Raw genomic sequence first — 26,342 nt, forward strand, 5'->3', positions numbered from 1 at the left:
ATTCACGAAGATGTAGAATATAGTGCTATACATTCGTATTCGCGAATACTCTAAAAAAAAATTTCATCTGAACCCATGATCCCTTCCTGCTTCTTGCTTGTGGGCCAATGAGAAGGATGCAATGTCTTTGTCTGAGCTTAGCAACATCCCTAGCAACCAATAGGAAAGTTGCCTATCCCTACTATATAAGAACCTCCCCAGCAGCCATTTTCTGCAGTTTTTTGCAGTTCTGAGAGAGACATCAGTGACATTGCTGTGCTCTGTGCTTTGGGGTGTAATTACATTAGATAGTTAGTTAGCTTATATATATAATACAGATAGTCAGTGTAGGTTAGATCATGATATAGTGCAGGGTGTTAGGTAGTGTGATAGGTTCTGCTGTCCATTCATACATGCTACAGACATAGTTCTGTGATGTCCAAGTTCACAGCAATACTTAGTGCACCAATCAGTAATATGTAGTCAGACCTGCTAAAATGTGAAGTTGCACATATTGCACCAAAACATGTGCATCATTAATTGCCGATTTGCGCAATCGCAAATATATTGGAGCACTCTATCTGCATATAAAGCTATTGTAATGTTCTGCCATGTCAACCATTTTCTCAAGTCAAAACTTCTAGCAGCTTGAAAAATTTAGCAAAAGTGACCCACACCTGTATTGCACGCACATTACACAAATATTACATTGCCGATTTTCGCAATCAAGAAAATAATCGCGAATTTGCCCAAATATTCGCAAAATATTGTGAATTCGAAAATTACCCCTGCCGCTCATCACTAATATTGAACATTGAAGGCATTTTGTAGGGTTCTATATCCTTTATGGGCAGTTTAAATAATACCATAACCATAGGTTTTACAAATACAAGACACATGGTTTGCAGAACATTTCTTTGTAACTACCCATGAGAATCAATGAATCACACTAGAAGCCAACAATAATAGCAATTTACAAATCAAACAGCAGTTTACAAATTACTTCCAGTAAAAACCACAGTTGAATTTGTTTTAATAAAATTACATATCTTAGAAAAAAATCTTGCATTTGGAATATAAGCGAACAGACGTGTAATGTGTACAGGGTAATAATGCAAATTTGTACATGTTTTCAGTGTGTTTACAAGATTTAAGGTGTTATCAGGGATTTTGATATTGATGGCTTATCTTCAGGCTAGATCACCAATATCATATCAGCTGGGGTCTGATTCCTGGCATCCGTGCCAATCAACTGTTTGAAAATACCTCCTCGCAGCTTACCAAGCACAACGCCATCCATTGAATACGGGCTTTCTTTAGTATTGCAGCTGAGTCCCATTCCCCTGAATGGGACTAAGTTGCGCCTAGGCCATGTGACCGATGTATGGTGATGTCACTGGCCCAGGCACTCATTGAGCACCGCAGACTGTACGAACATAGGATAGGCTATCAATAGCAAAAGCCCAGACAACCCTTTTAATGTATTTTATATGTAAGTGAGCATGAGTACTGTCTACAACTGTGATCTCCAACCTGTAATTCTCCTCTCCAGCTGGTAGTTGTAGCCTTGCAACAGCTGGAGAACAAGAACACAGGCTGGAGACCACATGGAGCCAGCTTACAGGGGTTTTCATGACATAATGCATTAGTGGTCACATGATATAATCATATGGCCATTTCATTTAAGCCTTGGACTTTCCTCAGAGTCACCTCATGTGGGCTGGATTTAAAAAAAAGAAAAATCCCATTCACTAACATGTTTTGTGGCACTCACATTTGTTCAAAAATTTGCAACTTTTGGCAGTTTTTTTTCCAGACGTGCTCACCGCTTTTCCAAAAACTGGGTGGTACTTTACTGAAGGCCCTACAGATTTACTATAATATTTAGGAACACCATACTAATACGGTGTTGGGCCCCCTTTTGCCTTCAGAACTGCCTTAATTCTACGTGGCATTGATTCAACAAGGTGCTGATAGCATTTTTTTGAAATGTTGGCCCATATTGAAAGGATAGCATCTTGCAGTTGATGGAGATTTGAGGGATGCACATCCAGGGCACGAAGCTCCCGTTCCACCACATCCCAAAGATGCTCTATTGGGTTGAGATCTGGTGACTGTGGGGGCCATTTTAGTACAGTGAACTCATTGTCATGTTCAAGAAACCATTTTTCCAGTCTTCAACAGTCCAATTTTGGTGAGCTCGTGCAAATTGTAGCCTCTTTTTCCTATTTGTAGTGGAGATGAGTGGTACCCGGTGGGGTCTTCTGCTGTTGTAGCCCATCCGCCTCAAGGTTGTGCGTGTTGTGGCTTCACAAATGCTTTGCTGCATACCTCGGTTGTAACGAGTGGTTATTTCAGTCAATGTTGCTCTTCTATCAGCTTGAATCAGTCGGCCCATTCTCCTCTGACCTCTAGCATCCACAAGGCATTTTCGCCCACAGGACTGCCGCATACTGGATGTTTTTCCCTTTTCACACCATTCTTTGTAAACCCTAGAAATGGTTGTGCGTGAAAATCCCAGTAACTGAGCAGATTGTGAAATACTCAGACCGGCCCGTCTGGCACCAACAACCATGCCACGCTCAAAATTGCTTAAATCACCTTTCTTTCCCATTCTGACATTCAGTTTGGAGTTCAGGAGATTGTCTTGACCAGGACCCCTAAATGCATTGAAGCAACTGCCATGTGATTGGTTGACTAGATAATTGCATTAATGAGAAATAGAACAGGTGTTCCTAATAATTCTTTAGGTGAGTGTATATGCAATAAAATAAGATAAAATGAGTCACTAGGTTTCAATGGTACTTGCGTTGCTGGCCTCATATAGGAAATTAAAGAGTGACCCCACGAAAGAGTATAAGAAGACATTGGATGTATTATTAAAAGATAGCCTTAGGGATGACATCTTAAATAAGAAAGAATTTGAGTACCTACAGTAACTGTAAAATATCCAGTAACCCCTGTGATATACCACCTACCAAAAATACACAAGTGTCTCCTTAAACCCCCAGGCAGGCCCATAGTCTCGGTGAAAAACTCCCTTACAAGCAGGATCACTGAGTACATAGACTTTCACCTACAAAAATATGTCACACGAATTCCTTCATATTTGAAGGATACGGGTAGTGTATTAGATCTGATAAAAAGACTAGAGATGCATCGAGAGGAGGTATGGCTGGCGACAGTCGATGTGACATCATTGTATACTGTGATACCGAAGGCCTTATGAGTGAAAGCCATAGAGAACCAGGTATTGAAAGACCCACTAATGACAGACACACAAGGTTCATTTATTTTGAGGTGCGTAGAGTACTGTCTAGACCACAACTATTTCTGGTTTGATGGTAACTTTTATGTCCAATGCACCGGAACTGCGATTGGTGCGAAATTCGCACCCAGTTTCGCAAACATTTTTATGGGAGCATGGGAGGAGGAGAACATTACCCCGATACTAGGAAAGAAAATTTATGGAGGTGAATTGCGGGTATGGAGGAGATTCATCGACGACTGCCTTCTAATCTGGGTGGGAGAAAAAAGGGGGCTGGAAACACTCATCCAGAATTTGAATGAGAACAACTGGAATTTGCACTTTACCAGTAATATAAGCAATGTGGAGGTTAATTTCCTAGATCTCTGTATTTCTTTGGAAAATGGAAAGTTGACTACGAGAACCTACTTCAAAGAAACAGATGTGAATGCATATATTGATAGGACCAGTTGCCATTATGATGTATGGCTAAATAATATTCCAAAAGGGCAGTTCAAAAGAATAGCACGTAACTGTACAAAAATAGAAGACTACAGGAAGCAGTGTAAAGTGATTAAAGAAAGGTTTGTGGAAAAAGGATATGAGGAGGAGGAGTTGGAAGAGTGCCGAAATAATTTGGAGGTTTGTAAAACAGAGGGTGATTGTGGAAAAAAGAATAAGAAGGAGAGGGATTTCAGTTTCATGTTCATGACGTAATACAATGCCAATGCAGGGTTCTTGAAAAATGTGCTTAAAAGAAATTGGGCAACACTGAAGAACGACCCCATCCTGGGGAAAGAGATACCTAGGAGGCCAGAAATCATATTTAAGAAGGCCCCTAACTTGAACACACGTCTAGTACATAGCGTAATCTCGACTGTCCCCAAAAAAAATTGTAAGCAGAAATTCACATGGTGCAGCTTTTGTATAGGCTGCAGAAAATAGAATCTTGAAAGAGAGAACACAGCATGTGGGGGTAGTAAGGTCCACAGTAAGTGGACAAGAGTTTAAAGTAAAAGGGGGTCTGTCTTGTAAGAATGAGGGGGTGATATACGTACTGGAGTGTCCTTGTGGCCTCCAGTACGTAGGAAGAACCCTCAGGAAACTGGAAGTTAGAATACAGGAGCACATCCGTAACATCAAAAAAGGTCTAACTACACATAGTGTTTCTATGCATTTTAAAGAGCACCATGAAAAGAACCCTAGGGGTTTGAAATTCGTGGGAGTGGAACTGGTTAAACCCCATTGGCGGGGTGGGGACCCAGTTATGCAAATAAACAGAAGAGAGATCGAATGGATATATAAACTAAGTACCCTTCAACCTAAAGGGGTGAATATTGAATTCAACCTTAAGCCCTGCTTAGTTTAAATGTATTTGGAATATTGGCATTGTAGTGCGCCGGAGCAGTGAAAGTGTAGAGTAACGAATTGTCTAGCAGGGGGAGGGAACCTGTGACTTCATGAATGAAGCACTTGGTAGCCAGTCATTGGTTGACCTAGCCGTGTTTGTAATACAATTCCCAAAGGGAAGAGTCAGCATGAAAAAACGATATAACTGCGATATTTTGTATGTGGATTTTAGAAAGATGAGTGGAATGTGTTTTTATTTGTGTTTTATGTGTTTTTTTATTTTTATTAATTATCTTTATTAATATATCAAAACAAATTACAATAAACAAAAGGATTAAGTAAATACTCTCCATCTTCAATATAATTTCCCCTTATCCCAATTACCTGTACTAACCCCCCTCCCCCCCACCCCGAACATGTGATGCATCCACCCTCCTCTCCCCCCCTGCCCCCCCCCCCCCCCCAATAAAAAAAGGGGGCAGAGACAGGGGGGAGGGGAGGGGGAAAAAAAGAATTCATAGATAAAGTTTTATAAATTATCACAACCAGTCAGGTCTTCCAACCGCCCCATAGCTTAATCCACTTCTCATCCGCATCTCTCTGACTATACAAGATTTGCTCGTAGTTTTTTACCTTGTTAACTAGGTTTATCCATGTATTTAATTCCGGAGTATGCCGAGCAAACCAAAATTCTAGCTAGCAGCAGTATCCTGCCTAAGAGGATCTTTTGATACTTATGGCTACTTATTTTGGAAAACTCATTAAGCAAAAACACTTGTGGTTCAAAGGGTATTTGTATTTTAAGTTTATAAGTGATGAAGTTATTAATGCTATTCCATTATTTTATAAGTTCTGGGCAGGTCCAGATCATATGGAGATAGTCCGCACCTAAGGTATCACATCTAGGGCACTTAGATGTGTCTCTTAGCCCACATTTATTCAACCATGTAGGGGTGACATATAGTCTATGGCAGATATTAAAATGTACTAGAACATGATTAAAGTTCTGGGATAGTAAACCTAAATTCGCAAAGATATTCCCCCATCCTTCTGATTGTATATTCGGACAGTCCAATTCCCAGGCTCTTTGTCCTGGTGACTGTGTATCACTAAACCGTGCCTTAAGTAATAGTTAATATATATTTGAAATCTTCATTCTAAAGGGTGTCCTCCCTATCCAATCATTCAAAAAGGATGAGCTATCTATATCCAACACCAGTTTATCGTCCAGACTAAATAATGCTGAACGCAGTTGAAAGTACCTAAACCATGAAAGGTTTTCTACATTATGTGATAGCTCTGTAAACGTCTTAATCTCTCTATCCTTGACTACTTGTGAAATATACAAAATTCTATTCTTTTGCCAAAATGTGTCCGCTGCAATTCCATCTAACATCTGCAGGTGTACATTATGCCAAAGAGGCGTGAATGTGAGTGAACCCTTTACCTTCAGCCATGTTCTAGTAGTAGCCCACACTTTCCGAAGTAATTTTATAGTCTCTCTGTAACCCCGCTCTTGGCTACTCAGTAGCCCGGATTCCAAAAGGGTAAATATATTGTTATGAGCATACCTCCCTACTAAGCTCCCCAGAAGTGCACTATTTTTTGATTCATAACACATCAGTAGCTGGGCAGCAATAAAGTACCCTTTAAGATAGGGGAGGTTTAAACCCCCACACTCCAGTGGTTTATATAGATATTCCAGTTTTAATCGAACTTGTTTTCTTCCCCACACTAAATCATTAATTATTCTTTCCATGAGTTTAAAATATTTATCTTCTATCCAGGTAGTTGTATTCCTGAGCACATAAATAAATTGTGGTAGTATCACCATTTTAACCAATGAAACTCGGTCAGCTCTGGATAGGGGAAGTCTCAGCCAGATCCCTATTTTAGCTCTAGTTTTCGTTATTAGGGGGATCAGATTAAGTTGTACAAAATTTTCAACCCTGGGCGATATAATCAAGCCCAAGTATTGAAAAGTGTCAATGGTGTCCAACTGAGTCACAAGAGCCTCCTTCTGTGGTAACGGGTCTATTGGCATCAAACTGGTCTTAGACCAGTTTATAAGAAGACCGTACACCTCACCAAATGATTTAACCATTTGAATAGTTCTGGGAAGAGTTGTTTCCGTGTGGTCTATAAAAATAAGAACATCACCCGCATATATAGAGATACGGTCTTGCGCTCCTAGTGTTCCAAATCCTTTAACATCCTGGCATCCTGCCTGATGGCCAAAGCTAGGGGCTCAATGTAAATATCAAATAACAGTTGGGATAGTGGGCAGCCCTGCCGCGTACCTCTATTTAAATCAAAACTAGTGGTCAGGATCCCATTAAGACTCAATTTTGCCGTGGGAGATCTATACATTAATTTAAGGATACTTATAAATCTTTCCCCAAAGCCCATCCTTGTGTTTTATGTGTTTTATTTGGAATATTAGCATTTTGGAGAAATCCTTTGTGCAATTGGATGGGCAATATAATTATCAGCTGTGCCATGTGGGGGGAAGGGGGATAAATATCCGCCTACCCTAGGCGTGGTAGATTCTCGCCCCTGACGAAGCTATATGTGAAACCCGGGTCGGGCTGTGCGGAAAGAATATTGTTATATTGATATGCTGTCAAACCATTTTACTTCTGTGAGTATAATAAAGCAGAATTTTTAACTGTGCCGGAGGTACTCTCACTATTGTGCGGTTTATGACATCTTGCAGAGGAGCCTACGATGATCCAGCATAGATACGCTGAGTTTCAATCTGCGTAGAAGTACACTGCGATTCAACTGACAGGTGTCTGTCTTGGGCCAGATAAAGTGAATACCTGCATTCGTGGAAAAACGCTCTGTGTGTGAATGAGGAGCAGCGCGGTCCCACTATATTAACATATTTTATATATACCGTAAATATGGTGCATCTTACCCCAAAACAGTGTTGACTAAAACCAGAATATTAAATGCCTGTCTAAAGGCCGCTTTACACTGCTCAGGCGATTGTCAGGAAGGAAGCGTTCCTTTAGTAAGTTCCTTCTATAAGCTGGCCATTGGAGTAAAATACCACAATAACTAGAACAGAGAAAAACATCAAATGTGAACTTGGCTTATATATTATATTGGCTAATTCCATTATCAGCAATGTTCTATTATCCTCCTATACAAATATGAATGTTCTCATCATATCATTTCTGGGTTAATGACCATCCATACAGCTCATTTGAATTAACCACAGAAAAAAAGGATGCTGTAAAATTGCCCGAATTCGGAAGGCTGCCAATACATGGAAGCAGTCTTTAGGTAATGTGTCACCAAAATGTTTTTCTGCCAGTTAAAACCAGATAGCAACACATATCCTTTTTTGCTAATCAGTTTTATTTTCTGATGGCAGTTGGTTTTCCTGTTTCCTGAACATGAATATGGGGACTGCCATCTTGCCTAAGGCCGGGTTCAAATCAGTGTTTTGTTTTCCATTCTTCTGATCCGTCAGAAGAACAGAAACATTTTAAAAACAAAAAAGAAGCAGATCCTTTATTTTGAGCATCTTTTTTGCTTTTTTTGCATCCCTTCGTGGACGGCTTTTTGTCCAGTCAAAAACAACGGATCGCAGGCGGAACTGCCAAAAACAGAAGCAAAATAAGCTCAACAGATACACAAAATAATGGATCCATTTTTTGCTATTTTTCTGTTCTTCTGACAGATCACCTGACTTGACAGTTACATACAGTACTGTTGCTGGCTGTACACAGAGTCCTTCATTTGCAGGTGGAAGCCAGTGGAACACACATCCTGGCCTTCTTGCTTAGTCACACGCAGCTTTCTAGACATTTAAACAAGATTCTGAGTCCGGAGCCCACTCCTAAGCCCAGTAGCAGCTAGGGTCTTCCATTCCAGGATTTGCTGGTCCCTTATTGAGTCAAGTTAGAAGGATGAGGTTCCTTGTCTACTTTTATACTGTATACTGTGGGGTGTTATACTATATACTGTGGGGTGTTATGCTATACAGTGTAAACTGTGGTGTGTTATACTGTATACTGTGGAGTGTTTTACACTATGAGGGGCTGGGGATGTTTTAAAAAATAAATATAGTGCAGAATGTGAAAGGGGGAACGGTCAGAGCAAATGGATGGAGGGAGCCCAAGATAGGTAAACAGCCCTTAAACAGCCCTGGCCCTTTTTTTTTTTTTTCGGGCTGCTGAGAGATACTGGCACTTAAAATCTAAGATGAGCTCACTTAAAGCCACAACAGAGTTTAAAAAAAAAAAAGTTTGTACAATGGCTGTGCTTCTTTGCGCAATTATAACTGTGAAGAAACAGGTCTTTTTTGGGCTTTTCAATATCTTCCTCATCCATATTATTCCCTGTTTCAGGTGCACAGCTAGATGCATTTTACTCAGAAGCAGGGAGCATCTCCCTTCTGGGAAATCTGCCAACACTGTACGTCTGTGATATCTAGGGTTGCCACCTTTCCCAACAAAAAATACCATCCAAGTTAAGCCACGCCCCAAAGAGGGTGTTATTTTGGGGGGGCGGACTTAACACGGGATGTTAATGCTCCCCCATTAGTGCCCCCAGTAAGAGTAATGCCCCCATTAGTGCACACCAGAATGGACAATGCCCCCATTAGTGCCCCCCCAGTAAGAGTAAGGCCCCCATTAGTGCACCCCAGAATCAATAATGCCCCCCATTAGTGCCCTCAGTAAGAGTAATGGCCCCATTAGTGCACCCCAGAATTAATAATGCCCCCCATTATTTCCCCCCAGAAAGAGTAATGCCCACATTAGTGCACCCCAGAAATAATAATGCCCCCCATTAGTGCCCCCAGTAACAGTAATGCCCCCATTAGTGCACCCCAAAATGAACAATGCCCCCATTAGTGCCCCCCAGTAAGAGTAAGACCCCCATTAGTGCACCCCAGTATCAATAATGCCCCCCATTAGTGCCCTCAATAAGAGTAATGCCCCCATTAGTGCGCCCCAGAATTAATAATGCCCCCCATTATTTCCCCCCAGTAAGAGTAATGCCCACATTAGTGCACCCCAGAATGAACAATGTCCCCATTAGTGCCCCCCAGTAAGAGTAAAACCCCCATTAGTGCACTCCAGAATCAATAATGCCCCCCATTAGTGCGCCCCAGAATTAATAATGTCCCCATTATTTCCCCCCAGTAACAGTAATGTCCCCATTAGTGCCACCCAGAATGTATAATGCCGCCCGTGAGTGCCCCCCCAGCAAGATAAATGCCCACATTAGTGCCCCCTTCTCTGCTTCTGCAACAACAAAAAAAAGAACTCACCTCCTCCATTTGATGGTGACGCGGTGAACATTCGCTGCTCACTGGAAGCTCAGGACAGGACCTGTGAAATGTCATTACACTGGAGCACAGGTCCTGTCCTGAGCTTCCAGTGAGCAGCGAGTGTTCACCGCAGCGCGAACAAATGAATAAGGTGAGTTTTTTTTTTTTTACTTAACACAAGTGGGGGGGGGGGAGGCTTTACTAATGAGCGCCCCAACAATGGAAGAGCTCATTAGTAACAGTCCTTATATGAAAATACCGTCAATGAATATTGCCAGTAGAAAAAATTACTGGCCAGCAGCAGGGGCACTAAAATACCAGCTTGGCCAGGGAGATACTGGCCGGGTGGCAACCCTAGTGACATCCTTTTCCTTACTTACCACTATGTTTTGAGCTCTGGAGGTCACAGAACAGGAAAGGATGGAGAGATCACACTTACAGACATACATGAGGTTCCTATAATTTTCAAAAGCTGTGTAGAATCAGTTCTTTTATCAGGCTTAGGATCTCAGCTAGCTCTGACATGCCCCCATTTGCTCTGACAGCCGTCTTCGGTGTCTCCGTTATTAGGGACGGATCTTGTCTGACAACAGGCAGTGGACTGCAAATTAGGTGGAAGTGAGACCCCTAGTGGCCATGACTTTACAGCTTTTTTCAGGTGGATGCAAGCATATTTTTTAAATGTAGTGATTTAGAAATTTTCGAGTTTCACCATTCTCTATTAAATGAAATTGTGTGAAAGTGCAGTGACTCTTTAAAGGTGTATTCCCATCTCAGACATTTATGGCATAACCTCAGAAAATAGCACTTCTGCATTCATTTTCTGCCTGGGTACAACAGCAACTTTATCAAGTGGAAGGGGTTGGAGAGACCCTCACTCTCACTATAGGTTCATGTCCTGTAGATCTGCCATAAATGTCTGAGTTAGGAATACCCCTTTAAGGCTACTTTCACACTGGCGTTCGGTGCAGATCCATCTTGTATCTGCACAGACGGATCCACACGAATAATGCAAACGCTTGTATCCGTTCATAACGGATCCTTTTGCATTAGTCATAAAAAAAAAAGTCTAAGTCCCCCATTCAAAGTCAATGGGGGACGGATCCGTTTTCAATTGCACCATATTGTGTCAGTGAAAAACGGATCCGTCCCCATTGCTTTGCATTGTAAGTCTGACTTTGCGGAGACTAACGGATCCATCTAGGCCAGGCATGTTCAACCTGCAGCCCTCCAGCTGTTGCAAAACTACAACTCCCAGCATGCCCGAACAGCCTACAGCTATCAGCCTACAGAAGGGCATTGTGGGAGTTTTAGTTTTACAACAGCTGGAGGGCCGCAGGTTGAGCATGCCTGGCCTAGACGGATCCGTTAGTCTCCGCATAGTCAGACGGTCACCAAAACGCTGTAAGCTGCGTTTTAGTGACCGTCTAAAAAACGCAACAGAGGCCAAATGCAGCCAAATTGATGCATTCTGAACGGATCCTTTTCCATTCAGAATGCATTGGGGCTTAACTGATCCGTTTTGGGCCGCTTGTGAGAAAAAACGGATCTCACAAGCGGACCCAGAAACGCCAGTGTGAAAGTATCCTAAGGCACCTCATCAGACTGAGGCCTCATTCATATTTCTATTTTTCCCTGACATGTGATATTTGCATTTTCCACTGACAGCAGACCTACCCATTTATTAATAACGGACACATCACGGATGGCATCCTTGTTGCATTCACATTGCATCTGTTTTTCACTGACCACCAGCGATGGACTGGCCATCGGGAGTACCGGGAGAATCCCGGTGGGCCGATCGAATTATGGGCCGGCCAGGGCCGCCAGGCATCAGGGGGGTAAAGCTCCAGTAAGCGGCGCAGGCGCGTGACGTCAGTGAGTGAGCGCTGCCGCCCGCACTTGTTACTGGAGGCTGGAGGCGGGAGCTGAATATGTAAGGTAGTAAAGACTCTTTACTAAAGAGATGAGCGCTGTGCCCCCACGTGTAGTAGAATACCTACCTGGAGCCAGTGCCAGACTGTGCACAGAAAGGGCACTTTGTCACTGTGGACAAAGTATGGCACTTTCTGTGCACAGATTGGCTCTAGGTGGGTACAGTGTGGCACTGCAGTCACTAAGGGCACTATTTATCTGGGCATAGTAGGGCACTATCTGCCCACATAGTCAACATATGGCGCTCTGGGCACTGCCATATAATAGTGTGGGTACGGTACGGCGATATTTGGTTCTATGTGGGCACTGTATGATTGTGGGCAGATAGTGCCATACTATCCACAGATAAATGGCGCATTTAGTGCCTGTCGTGCCCACATAGTGCCATATAGAACCCATACTCGGAAAGCGCCATACTTGTGTAGACAGAGTATAATTATAGGCAAAGTATGGCACTTTCTGCCCACGTTTTAGCTCTAGGTAGGTATGATATGGCACTTTGTGGGCACTGTAGACACTAAATACACAACTTATCTGAGCATAGTATGCCCAGGTCTTCCCACGGTCATACAGTGCTCAGATAGCGCCATGTTATGCACAGATAAATGGTGTATTTCTTGCTTATGGTGCCATACAGTACCTACCTAAAGTGAAAACCTACAGTACTTTGGCCACAGTCATACAGTGCCGACATAGAGCCAAAGTATGGCACTTTCTATGCACCTAGGTAGGTACTATATGGGTACAAATGCGCTATTTTTCTGTGAATAGGAGGGCACTATCGTGCTCTATGTGGGCACTGTATCACTATTAGGGCAGATAGTGCCATAGAGACAAAATGTCTCCCAGCACATTATACATGGCTCGTCATCATGGTTACGACCTCCCTGTAATCCAGCATTGGTGGTCGAAAAAAGCACCAAACTATGTGCACTCCCACAATCCCGGCTACTCCTATAGTGTGCAAGCATGACCACCGCTGCTGGATTACAGGGTGGTCAAAACCATGGAAACGAGCAGTGCATAATGTGATGGAAAAATGACTCCCGCCAGCAAAGGAAGCAATATGGGCAATCACAATACATTAGTAAGTGCCTTGTATTAACTTTCTCTACAAGATAAATGCCACTTGCTGAAGAGACATAACCCCTTTTTTGAGTGTGTTTGGGAAAAATAAAGTGGGCCGGTCTGGCTGAAGTCCAGGGCCACTTTATTGTCCCAGTCCATCCCTGCTGACCACTGATAGTAGATGCTCTAAAAATTTATTTTCAGGTGGTAGCATCTGTGGAATTCGGAGGCACAGACTAATCACGGATGCTTCAAGGACATCGTGATTTTTCACCGACGTGAAACGGACTTGAAAATGTGAACGAGGCCTAGAAGAGATGCCATACAGTAGCATTCCATTGTAAACTTTATCCATTTAAAGGGGTTTTCTCATCTCAGACAATGGGGGCATATCGCTAGGATGTGCCCCCATTGTCTTATAGATGCGGAGCCCCGAAAGTGAAGGAGAGCGCACTGCGCATGCGCAACCACTCTCCATTCATTTCTATGGGGCTGGAGAAAAAAAAGCTGAGCGCTGGCTCGGCTATAGCCGTCTGCCCAATAGAAATAAATGGGAGCATGGGCCGCGCATGCGCGGCACGCTCCCATTCACTTCTATGGGAGAGGCGGGGATTAGCGCTTGGTGGTGGACGGACCCCGGGAAATCTGGGGTCCTCCAGCCACAGCGCTCCCCGCTCCCTTCTCGATATAGGTGCGGGTCCCAGGTCCTAGAGATATGCCCCCATTGTCTAAGATGGGAATACCCCTTTAACGTATAATTTTTTTATTTTTTGCTGGACTATGCGTTTGCATTCTATTTTCCCTCAATTTCTATGTTAGATGTCGGGCAACTATGTGATGTGGAAGCATCTCACAATGTACTACTTTCACCATGCCTCACGTACTCCCATTTCATCCAGAATCACTCATGTGTAATCAGAGGTAATCATTTTCAGACATAGTTGAAATCTTGATTTTGCAATAAATTATCTTTCATTTTAACTTTCTTCAACAAAACACAGTTTCCTATGATTATAGTTCCCCATATAGTCCTTCATGATTTACAAATATACAAAACCTATTACATAAAGGCAAGCCTAGCTGTTTTTTTGGAGCCAGCTGTGGTTTATGGAAACAGTGGTGATGTAGTGTGAAGCTGAGAGCACTAAGACCATGTAGGCAGAGTCAGTCTATAACTGAGTGCATGTGTCTTCCTCCTACTATCTGTGTATCTGTATCACAGCAGCAGGTGGTGGTATACTGCTGCTGCTGCAGTCCTGTGCCTAGGTAGCTCAGTCTATCCTCACCCAATGCAGAGGCACTTTCACACTAAGGGGGAGTTTCAGCAAACTCTGGGATCTGCTACCTCTCAAGTGAATCCAGGAACTCATCAAAGTTCTTCCTATCCAATGAGACACAGAGCAAGTCAGATCATCCCTGCCTGTCTTCTTCATCACAGCCTCCACAAGGAAGACCTCACCACCAGCAACATCCAGAACCTATGGGGTTCCCCCCTCCATCTCCAGGGACGCAAAGCAGCCAAGTTTTCTTTAAAATTTCTTCAGCATCCACTTCTATACATCAGTTCTTTAACTAGTTGTGGGAACTATACTTTTTTTTTTTTTTTTTTTGCAGCAACAGTTCCCAATTCATATAGTATCTTCTTAATACAGAATTACATTTAGAGCTAGAAACCTGACAAAGAAGAATAAGAGCTATATTCTCATCCCTTCCTCAAGGACAATTCCACCATCACTGGTCTAATCCAAAGATGTGAAAGATGTTTGTGAAGTATAAAGACTTATGGAGGGACTGATTATTTTAAGAAGCTAGATTTTGTTTCTTTTCACTTTGGATTTTAAAAAAACAAAATGAGCCACTTACCTGCATGGTAATCTGGATTTTTAGGCATCCTTCTCTTCAGCCTTCAAAGCACTTTTTGGAGATACAGTAACTATGCTGGGACTATCTCATCCAGGAGAACCTTTCAGAAGTCACCATAGAATGTCCTCAACTCCAGGATTGAGGAATTGTCACAGGACACTGGCTTCATCAGATAATGTCCAAACAAACTGCAGGATGTATGTTGCCTACCTACTAATACTACTTATTCTGACCCCAAGAGTTGATTCTTCCTGGTGGTAAGTAGCCCATCCATTAGCACTCTGCCACATGGACCTGTCATTTGCTTAATGCATTTAAACAGTTAAAAGGCAGGCAAGAAAATCAGATCCATTCTCTTTTGCTGCTATTCGAAATACCTTGAGGGGATGAGATTTAAAAGGTTACAGTCCATGCTTGTTGTGAACTTTTTTTGGGGGGGGGGGGGGGGGACTTTCTTTTTCCATTTGTTGTGATTAGTGTTAAGCTTCATACCTGCAATCTATTCCTTGTGTGCTAATCCAGCAAATGACAACATAGTCTTTGTAGTTTTTGGAATGATCTTTAGAATATCATAGGACTCTTAGTCTTAGCATATACTATAGTGTGCAGAACACTGCTTTCTATCATTGCCTCCAGCAGATAACTATGTACAGATCCCAGTCATGTGGACATGGGGATATTTAGTGGTGTGAAAGCTTTACAAGTATATTTTGGCTGGAACAATAATGTGGTGTGGAGATTTGGTAAGGCAGCTGTTTGTTTTAAAGCTGATCTACTGGCATTCTCCAACAAAGTGACTTGTAATAAGTTATTCAAGACATGCTGTAAAGGAGTTAAACTGATACACTGAAATTTGTATATTGAACCGACTGATCTGCGGGCAAGATAAAAGCTAGACAATAAGATTGACCCTTAAGGGCTTAACAAATTCCTTAAGTCCAGACATTAAAATATTCATGCTACATTCTGTACATAGCTGATTGTCATAGACCTTACTGCCAGAGTCAGCCTATAGGAGAAGAAGTGCTCTATGATGTTTGTTATTTAGAAATTCATATTTTCAAAATATTATAACATAACATAATACAAAGAAGAAAGACATGGGATGGAGTAAAATATATATGAGATAGATAGACAGAATACTGTAGAGACATAGATGTATATGAAATGGATGTGATCTAGATATGAAATACATTTAACATAGATGGATCATACAGTATGATAATGTATAGACAGATAGACAGAAATGAAATAGATGTGATATAGATAGATATGATAAAATACTGTACAGACATGGAGAGACATTAGATAGATAGATAGATAGATAGATAGAATACTGTAGAGACATAGATGTATATGAAATGGATGTGATATAGATATGAAATACATTTGATATAGATGGATCATACAGTATGATAATGTATAGACAGATAGATAGATAGACAGACAGACAGAAATTAAATAGATGTGATATAGATAGATATGATAAAATACTGTACAGACATGGAGAGATAAATAGATAATAGATAGATGATAGAACAGAAATGAAAAAGATATGATATAGATAGATATGATTAAAAAAACTGTACAGACATGGAGAGACAGATTAGATAGATAGATAGATAGATAGATAGATAGATATGAGATAGATAGATAGAAGACAGACAGATAGATAGATAGATAGATAGATAGATAGATAGATAGATAGATGACAGATATGAGATAGATAGATGTGATAGATAGATAGATAGATAGATAGATAGATAGATAGATAGATAGATAGATAGATAGATAAGATAGATAGATAGATAGATAGATAGATAGATAGATAGATAGATAGATAGATAGATGACAGATATGAGATAGATAGATGTGATAGATAGATAGATAGATAGATAGATAGATAGATGTGAGAAAGTTGTGAGGTGATAGACATATTGGATAAATAGATATACAGACATTTCACACATTGTATATATGTATCCTATACAGATAAACACTTAACATTAAACTTTCACTTTATTAGGTTTACTTCCTGTCACATCTATTTTCTTTGATTATTTTATTGTCATCCAGCAAAAAAATAGCAAAGTAGATTTTTTTTCTTGCTGAAATTCAGGAAATATTTACCCACTCAGCAGTCACAATGGAAGTGAACATGAAACCATCAGATGCATTGAGTCAGAACTGGTCAGATGTAGGCGGCTGCCTGTTATACATTCAGCCACAGATCAGCAATTACATATGAATGATGCCCCTGTATATTCTCAACTATGAATCCTAACAGTTCTAAACAGCAAGATACAAGCCAAAGACCAATAATAAAGAAATGAAATAAACAGGTGAAGTTATCCTTACAAGAAATGTCATTGTAATGGTAGATGTACTAAAGAGGGACACGTCTACATGACCAGTACAATGCAATAATGTAAGTTTATAGAATAAGATGGTGATGGTAATAGTTCTGTCTGTTCTCAGGAGTTAAGATGAAGCAGAAAAGCACTTGAAGCTCTGGTGTACAGCCTTTCCTTTTATTGGACCATAGAACAATCCACATATTTAATAGTAGTGGTCATAAAACATAATACCAAAATACTGCTCCAGACTGTTAGCCAAGAGCTTATACAAATCCTAGCCTGCCCGGTGCTACACAATCCATAGTATTAATATGTAGCTTCATTTGTGTATGTACAGCTAATAATAACCTGTATTACTAGTAAGGGCTGCCCCCAGTGTCACAGTTATCACGTAGATAGATAGATAGATAGATAGATAGATAGATAGATAGATAGATAGATAGATAGATAGATAGATAGATCAAAGTTGATATCTTTTCATAATTGTTGCTGCTATTATTATTGTAATTTATATGTGTGTTGATAACTAGTATATTAACAGAGATCTACTCATCATGTAGTCATGCTGTGCATTGAGTTGGATATATGACATGATAAAATATTCAATTCTTACAAATATAAGAAACATAATAATAATAATAATAATAATAATAATAATATAAACTAAATAAGACAATTGCTACCTTGAAGTTGAGTTTCATTCCCCCCTGGGTGCACTCCCTGCTTCTTTTTTCCCTATGACTGCCTTTCCTAGCAGTAAACTGGTTTGTGATATTCCCAAAGTGGAAAGTAAATGCATGTTATCAGGTCAATAAACTCTATGCCATTGGGGCAACTATAGTAATCATCAGGTACTGTAGGGTAATTGGCCTGGCACTGGGATCTTGGGATGTTCTAGATTTGGTTGGACATTATGCACCATCAGTAATGCAGTACTAGGTAGGACTGAACAATGGTCTCATAAATTATCTAAGGACTTTAGGGTGGCCAGCTTATTGAGATTATGGTAGGATGGCCTCCATAAACCCTATATTAAGTCATTATAAGCTAGCCATATATGGAAGTTTTATGTCATATGTAAGGTTAGTCTTCTCCAGGTGCTCCATGCTGACTTTGACAGTTTATATTGTTGCATTGCTTTTGCAGTTCTATAAAGCAGTATGACAAAATAGTATAATAATTAAAAAAAACTTGCTATAAACACATTACTCAAAAATAGATATTTCTATAGTTTTATCATTAAGTAGAAGCTAGCCTGTCAACACAACAGGGTGACTTTGGCTACTTCCAGCCCAGCTTTTACTGATGTGTTTCATTGGTCTTGAATTGACTGCACAAAACCTGATATAAACAAAACAGGCAATTTATGAAAATCTGTCCCGGAATTATGGAATCCTGTCTCAGGAATCTGTTTACTTCCCATACAAAAAAACACTTACTGAAAATGATATTGTAAGAAGTATTATGTATATGCTTTTCAAACATCTACCCTCTAGAACAAAGGACTTGGACCACCATTGTGTCCAAGAACTTTAAAGAGAGAGCAACCTTTTTTGACAGTCCACCCCCTTGATTTTTTTAAGGATTTAATAAATTAAATCAGAAGCAGAAATCCCACCAAAAGGTGGTAATTATTGAGAAGTGTGAGAAGATTACAATGGGTCAGACCCTCACCTGTTTCCAACTTGATAACCAGCTAAATTTATTCAGCGTGGCTCAGAGATGTCCATACGGCAAATTTCTGACACAACAGACTGACCAAAATACCATTTAAATTAAAGGTGCTTGGTATTACAAATTTAGGCCTCATGCACACAATCGTATTTTTGGTCCGCGTCAGATACGTACTTTTTGCAGTTTAGACGTGGGCCCATACATTTCTATGGCACCGCAAAAAATTTGAGAACATGTCCTATTCTTGTCCATTTTGTGAACAAGAATAGGCATTTTGTGGCATACACACATCCATTATCCATATTTAGCGGATCCGCTCTTTGCAGACCGCAAAGCACATACAGTCGTGTGCATGAGGCCTTATAGTAAATTAAATCTCTGAGATCCATGGGTGAGCACAACAGCCTATTTTATCTAGAAATTGGTGGTGGTCATGGACTCCACAAATGTGATTTTATGGCATGTAGCTATACAACATGACCACCACCAATTTTATAGATAAAATAGGCTGTTGTGCTCTATTCAGCTGGAAAAGACCATGGAACCCATGGATCTCAGAAGATCATTTTTGATTTATTTTTTTCCCTTTGAATAAGTCTGAGTATATAGAAGACTATTACTGCATTCCTTCATCATACATGGTGGACAAGTGTAGCCAATAACTACTTTGCTTGCATCCCACTCATGCTATAAGCACTGGGAACTCCAACAGACACAAGATTTCCTTATTTAAACTGTAGTTTTGAATGTCAGTATCAAGACTATAGAAAGCCTTGCATAACTGTAGCAGAGCAGATACACTTTTACACGGGCTGAGGATCCCGAAAATTATTGGCAACAAGCGTTCATACAAATGCTCATTCCAGATAATCGCCCTTTGTAAATGTATTGTCAAACACTCATTTATCAAGTGATCACATCTCTTAGGGCTCATGCACACAACGTTGTTTTAGTCCACACCTGATCTGTATTTTTTGCAGGTCGGATGTGGACCCATTCACTTCAATAAGGCCACAAAAGATGCGGACAGCAGATTATGTGCTGTCTGCATCTGTATGTCCGTTCCACGGCACCCGCAAAAAAATAGGACATGTCCTATTCTTGTCCACATTATGGTCTGGACGTTCTGTTCTGCAAAAATGCAGAACACACACAGGTGGTATCCATATTTTGCGGATCCACAATTGGCGGACCGCAAAAACGGCTAAGGCTGTGTGCATCACAAGCCGTGGCTTCATGGCGGGGAACAGGAGTCAAAGACTCCCGTGGTGCACTGTAAACTGACATCCCTCTCAGAGGCAGGTCGGCTGCTGCCTGAGATTCTTATCTCTCATCATGGCCGAAGCCGGTCTGGGTGTAATCAGACTACATATTATTGGAATATGCTGTGATTTAGAGGTTCTCATTATATTTAGGCAGTATTAAACCCAAAACCCCCACAGCTTGACCCTGGTAATGGTATCTCATGGCACAGTTCAAAAAAGTAATGCGATGCACAGCCATTTGAGGGACAGTTTTAGGGGTAGTATAACCTATGCAGTCACACAAGGTGCATTAGCAGCCCCTGAGTCTCGTGACCACCATGAAGTCATATTATTATTTTTATCTAGACATTGCATAGTACATTAGTACTGTAGGACATTATTTACTTAGGCATTGTGCTGTATATTATTTTTGCGGTCTATGGTGGTGGTGGCACTGTAGCATTATTATTTATACATCCTTATAAAAATTGTACTTGGCAAACATATGAACACAGTATTACATGGCATTTACAACTCCAATTCCAAAAAAAGTTGGGATGCTGTGTAAAATGTAAGGGGTCATTTACGATGCTGAAGTACGCCTACATTAAATGTATTTCAGGCACAGATGGTGGTGCAACGGTTAGTTGTGCCGCTATCTCCGACTCTATCTGGGCATAGAAAAAGGAAGCTGTCTTACATTTAGAACTGGCGCAGGACGCGCCCAAGTTATGGAGAGGCCTGCGCCTCTTTATACCTTCAGCGGATCCACCGCCAGCTATGGGGCGTTATTAAGACTGACGTCTAAAACGCTGGTCTTAATAAACGTGACCCTAAAGAAATATAGAATGCAATGATTTGCAAATCTCATTAACTACGTTTTATCCACAGTGGAACATATCAGATGTGGAATGTGAAACATTTTACCATTTCATGAAAAAAAATAACTCATTTAAAACTTGATGGCAGCAATGTATCTCAAAAAAGCTGGGACAACAAATCCACAACATGGGACAACATGACTGGATATAAAAGAGCAGGTTAGAAAGGCAGAGTCTCAAAAGCAAAGTTAGATTTTTTACCTTTTTTTTTTATTTCTTTTTATTATAGAAATGTTAAATAACAATAACAAAGTAACAAAAAACAATGTTTACAGGCATCCAATGACCAATTTAGCTTGTGTCAATAAAGAATAGGCACTGCAGATATGTTATTGAATAATAAAATGAACATGAAGAAAAAGTGTGTGGAGAGAGCCAGAGGGTAAAGGCTCTGGGCAGATTATTGTTAAGATGATTTGTATGAACGCTCGTTAGCGATCATCTGGCAGCGTAATACTACCGCCGATTACCCAGTGTACAAGCCAATGCTTGTTCATTGGGTAATCAGGATCTTTTAACATGTCGGCGCTGTGTAATAGGCACTCTGCTGCCGGCAAACAAGACAGTATAGGGATGAGTGATGCATTAGCGATCGCTTGTCCCTATACTGAGGAGGAGATCATTGCATGTAAAGCTAGGGTCTCCTCTTCTAGCGAGTAGGCAACTGACGGGAGGGAACACTTCCCTTCCAACATTCGTCTGCTCTATCTGTAATAGGGCCTTAAGAGAAAGGTGGGATGACAGATATCTGATCTATTATTTTGAATTACAAAGTACAAGTGCAGGCAGAGGATCTAACGTTTGTCCATGATTTCCAAACCTGTTGGAAGCAGGTATAGGAACGTGACACCTTTCCATATGATGAAAATAATCAATCTTCTGTAGCCATTGTGTGATGGGGGGGGGGGGGGGGTCTGTTTGGTTGGTTCCACATTAGTGGTGTTATCTTTTTGCCAGCCAATGGCAGCATAAGAAACAGATGTTAAGTGATCTGCGGATATTTAGGAGGACTGCTGTCAGTGTGGGAGACTTCCTTAAGCAGCATAAGTTTTGAATGACTGAGGTGACCTGGGACCATAATATGTTTATACCAGAATAATACCACCACATATGAATGTAGGTTCCATTTCATGAACAAAATTAATTCATTTAGAACTTGATGGCAGCAATGCATCTCAAAAAAAAAGTTGGGACAGGGCCATGTCTACAATTATGTAGCAATCCCTCCTCTTTTAACAACAGTCTGTAAATGTCTGGGAACTGAGGAGACCAACTGTTGGAGTTTTGGGAGTGAAATGCTGTCCCATTCTTGTAGGATTCTAGCTGCCGGGTCTTCTTTGCTGTATTTTTCGCTTCATGATGCGCCAAATATTTTCTTTTGGTGAAAGGTCTGGACTGCAGGTCGTCCAGTTCAGCACCTGGACTCTTCTTCTGCAAAGCCATGCTGTTGTGACGAGTGCAGTATGTGGTTTAGCTGAAAGAAATATTCTCTGGATGGGGGCATATGTTGTTCTAAAACCTCTATATAGTGTTCAGCATTAAAGGTGCCTTTGTAGATATGCAAGCTCCCCAGACCCTAGGCAATAATGCAAGCTGGATGATAACAAGCTGGATGGTCCGTCGCCTCTTGAGTCCACACAACACTGTGTCCGTGGTTTCCAAAGAGAATTTCAAATTTTGATTAATCTGACCACAGAACAGTTTTCTATTTTGCCTCAGTCTATTTTTAATTATTTTGGCCCAGAGAAGATGGCGGTGTTTATGGATTGTGTTGACACAGCTTCTTTGCACAACTTTTACTTTGAGGTACATTTTCAGAAAAATGTTTGACATTTTTTAGACGCAGTTTTTAGTAGATTGGTGAACCTCTACCTAACATTGCTTTTGAGACTCTTCCTTTCTAATATGCTCTTTTATACCCACCCTGTCATGTTTCCCCCTGTTGTTGTTTTGTTGTCCCAACTTTTGGGAGATGCATTGCTGCCATGAAGTTCTAAATCAGATCTTTTGTTTAATGAAATGGTAAAATATCTCACTTTTAACATCTAATGTGTTCTATCTTCTATTGTGAATAAAATATGGGTCTAAGAGATCATTGCATTCTGTATTTATTTACATTTTACACAGTTTCCTAGCTTTTTGGGGGAATCGGAGTTGTATAATTACACACTGTGTTGTATTGGTTATTTGTAGCCTGTATGACCATACCCCATATGGTCAGTGATACCCACAGACACCACAGAGGATGCAACCCAATGTGAGGTCCTCTGTGTGAGACAGACTACTTCTTAGGGATACATTGACTAACAAGTTCAGTATACTCAATAAGGCATTTAAGGGGTTGTCTGGGCTGAACCTGGATAAATCCCTTTTTTCACCCAGGCAGCTTCTCTGAGATGAGCATTGGAGTATTTCATGCTCAGATGCTCTCCCTAGCCCTGTGGTGTATTGTGCAGGGCAAGGGCTTTTTTGTTTACATTTTACACTGCTAGGCGGAGACTTTCTGCCCGAGCCGTTTTACAGCCTGTGTGCCAGAAATAAAGCTTGTCATACACTTTAGATCTGTGCTGGCCAAACCCACCAATTTCTGCTGGTTCAACTGACCATCTAATGTGTATGGGGTCTTCCGACTCTCATACCTTCTGATATCAGTGGAAGATAAGGATCTTGCACATTGGATCATCAATTGCTCAATCCTTTTCTTTCTCCCCTCTCCCCTTTTCTTTCTCCCCTCTCCCCATTCACAACATATGCATGCTTAGCCATGTATGTCCCATGTATGGGAGGATCAAGAGAGATAGATGTCAGCCAAGAGTTATCTTATGCGTATAACCAGCTTAACTCAGTTTTTTTTAGCTCAAGAAACATTTACAATTGAAGTAGAAAAAGTCAAGGGGCATGGGGCCTTGACATGAAATACTGTGCACCGTCCAATGTACTCCTTTACACCAACAGTACCTAAGGACTTTTTGTTGTAGAGCCCCATTACGTAAACCCTTTTAGCTGCAGTTCACAATCTTTTCTCCAAAAGTCACACTCGCAGGGCCCACAATGAAGACATGTTTTAGCTGTTCCTGCCCCCTACAAAGTGTCATAGTGAGGACAAAGTGATCTTGAGTGAAATCAAACTGTTTCTAAACAGACTATATCATTATAATTTTAGATATGGAATGGTATTATATTGGTTCTGCTTAAAAAAAGAAATAAAACCTTCAACACTTTTCATTTCCTAAGCGTGCAGAGAATCATGTGTAAGAAATGCCAAGGCTTGGGTTGAAACTCAGATCATTCACATTTTGCTCTGTTGACCATTGCAGCACAGACCTGAAAAACCTCATTGGTCTCATGTGTCCCTCCTGTGGAGAACTGTGGAATTTGCTGACTATTTCACCAAACCACTTTCTTCTCATATTATCTTTAAAGAGTTAACGCTTGAAAGCTATTGTCTGTGTAACCCTATGGTCCTGTTGGTTGTTGAATTTGCTTTGGCTCCTTACATCTCCCTTTTCGTTTTCGGCCATGAACACAGAAAGGGGCAAGTACCAATACTGTTACTCCAAAATACTGAAGCAGTGTTACTGGTTTGTGCAGAGTAATCCTGAATTTGACACTATGGGGCACGTTATGAATGTGCCTCACATGTGTGAAATAACTGCGATGTTTAGACGCATTGAGACAACCTCATTCTAATGAGCTACTGGAACTGCAATTAGGGGTACCTACAAAAATGTCAAGGCCATTAATACAGTGCACATTATAAACACCAGTCACTCCTAAAAAATTGTTCCCATTTTATATTCATTGATATACATCAATATGTATGTGAACATATTAGTAACTGTTCACATGTTTTCATACGCCAACAAAAATACCTAATTATCCTATTTGGCATTAACTGAACAGTCACATCTTATAACTGCCAAACGGCATACAAACTAATTCCATTAATCCTATAATCCGCAGTGAAAAGTCCTCCAAACATTTACAGTTTTTTCCACTTTATATAATAACTCTTAAAGGGGTTTTTCAGGAATAGAACATTAGCAACCTATCTTTAGGGTTGATCATCAATATCAAATTGGTAGGGGTCTGGTACCCGGCACCACCAGCAGTCAGCTGTTTGAAGAGATCGGAGTGCTATGGCCTCCTCATAGCATATCAAGCACAACACTGTGAGCCATACCAAGCATAGCGTCTGTGCTTAGTGTTGCAGCCCAGGCCCATTCAGCTGGAGTGCCGGAGGTTAGCCACCACTGATCTACAGCGTCGGTTTGAGCTGGTAGTTATTTTATAATGAAATAGTCTGGATTATTGGACAGATACTGGAACAGATTAATATAATTAGAGTGCCATATCTTTCATTTAAGAATACACTCTCTTTGGATTTGGCTCATGAACACTTGCCTATTGCACATAATTTTTTTTTGCTAATCTGAAACCTGTGTTCCAGTCAGTAAATCTGACTTTGTGTATATTCTAGCCTGGTGGCCACGACAAGCAGGAACTGATCTTCACATCAATTAATAATCATTTAAATACCGTTTTGTTTCCTCCAGTGTCCATTTAAAGTCAAAACAGCCAATTTAGTAACTTGAAGAATCTTCTTGGGTGACTCAGTGCAGAATGATATGTAGAAAATTCTGCTATGGAATTCAAATAGGGAAACTATCATTGGATAATGAGTCACTGGGAAGAATTCATCAGGCAAACAAGACTTCCAGCTTATGTATACATCCTCATTTTTCATATACTTTAGTTTCTTATTTAATTGGACCATACGTCTCTCCTCCCACGCTCAGCCCTGGGATGTCTCTTTCACATTAATTTTGTGCAATGATATCACATGCCTTTATCTTGTGTTGGATAGGGAATTGCTAAAGGTCAATATCTATGATGTATAACCATTTTGCGAAGATGATAGTAAAGGTCCCTTTACATGGGCTAATTATAGAGAGCGAACATTACTACGCTCATACATTGTTGATGCTGACACATAAATCATCATTTCTGGGCAGCAACGATCACTCATCCCTATACAGCAGAGATGATTCCTGCATGTAAAAGCAGCTCTCCCCTTCTCTGACATGTAGGCAATTGTTAAAAACAAATAGTTTGTTCCCAATAATTGCCTGCTTATTCAGCTCTTATAAATGGGCCTTCAGGGTTGAACCAAGCCTGTCAGGAGTTCACACAGCAAAATAATTATGCAGGACTGTGCTGGGAGGGATGTCGTGCCAACCACCAAAGTCCCAGATGGTTAACCTATCAGTGAGACCGGAAGCCGAGCAAGGTTTCTGACTCTGTGTCCAATCCCAGAGCTAAGCAAGGGATTTAAGATGGCTGATTTTTAAATTACTTGCCTGTGCTTTCATAGTGTCTTGGCTCTATATTGTTTAATATCCTATTTCTGTATATTGACCCTCCTGGCAAACTGACTACTGGCTTGTTTTTGGATCA

General features: G+C 40.8%; 1 protein-coding gene across 1 annotated transcript in view; it reads left to right on the top strand.

Annotated features, from left to right (window-relative positions):
* The first annotated feature begins 14,083 nt into the window (after nt 1–14,083).
* WNT2B (Wnt family member 2B) overlaps nt 14,084–26,342 on the top strand; it is a 64,644-nt gene continuing 52,385 nt past the window's right edge. The window contains exon 1 of the mRNA XM_040423876.1: nt 14,084–14,986. Coding sequence (XP_040279810.1) covers nt 14,802–14,986 — 185 coding nt within the window. The 5' untranslated portion in view covers nt 14,084–14,801. The remainder of the gene's footprint in view (nt 14,987–26,342) is intronic.

This window comes from Bufo bufo, chromosome 3 (genome assembly GCF_905171765.1).
Source record: "Bufo bufo chromosome 3, aBufBuf1.1, whole genome shotgun sequence".
Taxonomy (NCBI): Eukaryota; Metazoa; Chordata; class Amphibia; order Anura; family Bufonidae; genus Bufo; species Bufo bufo.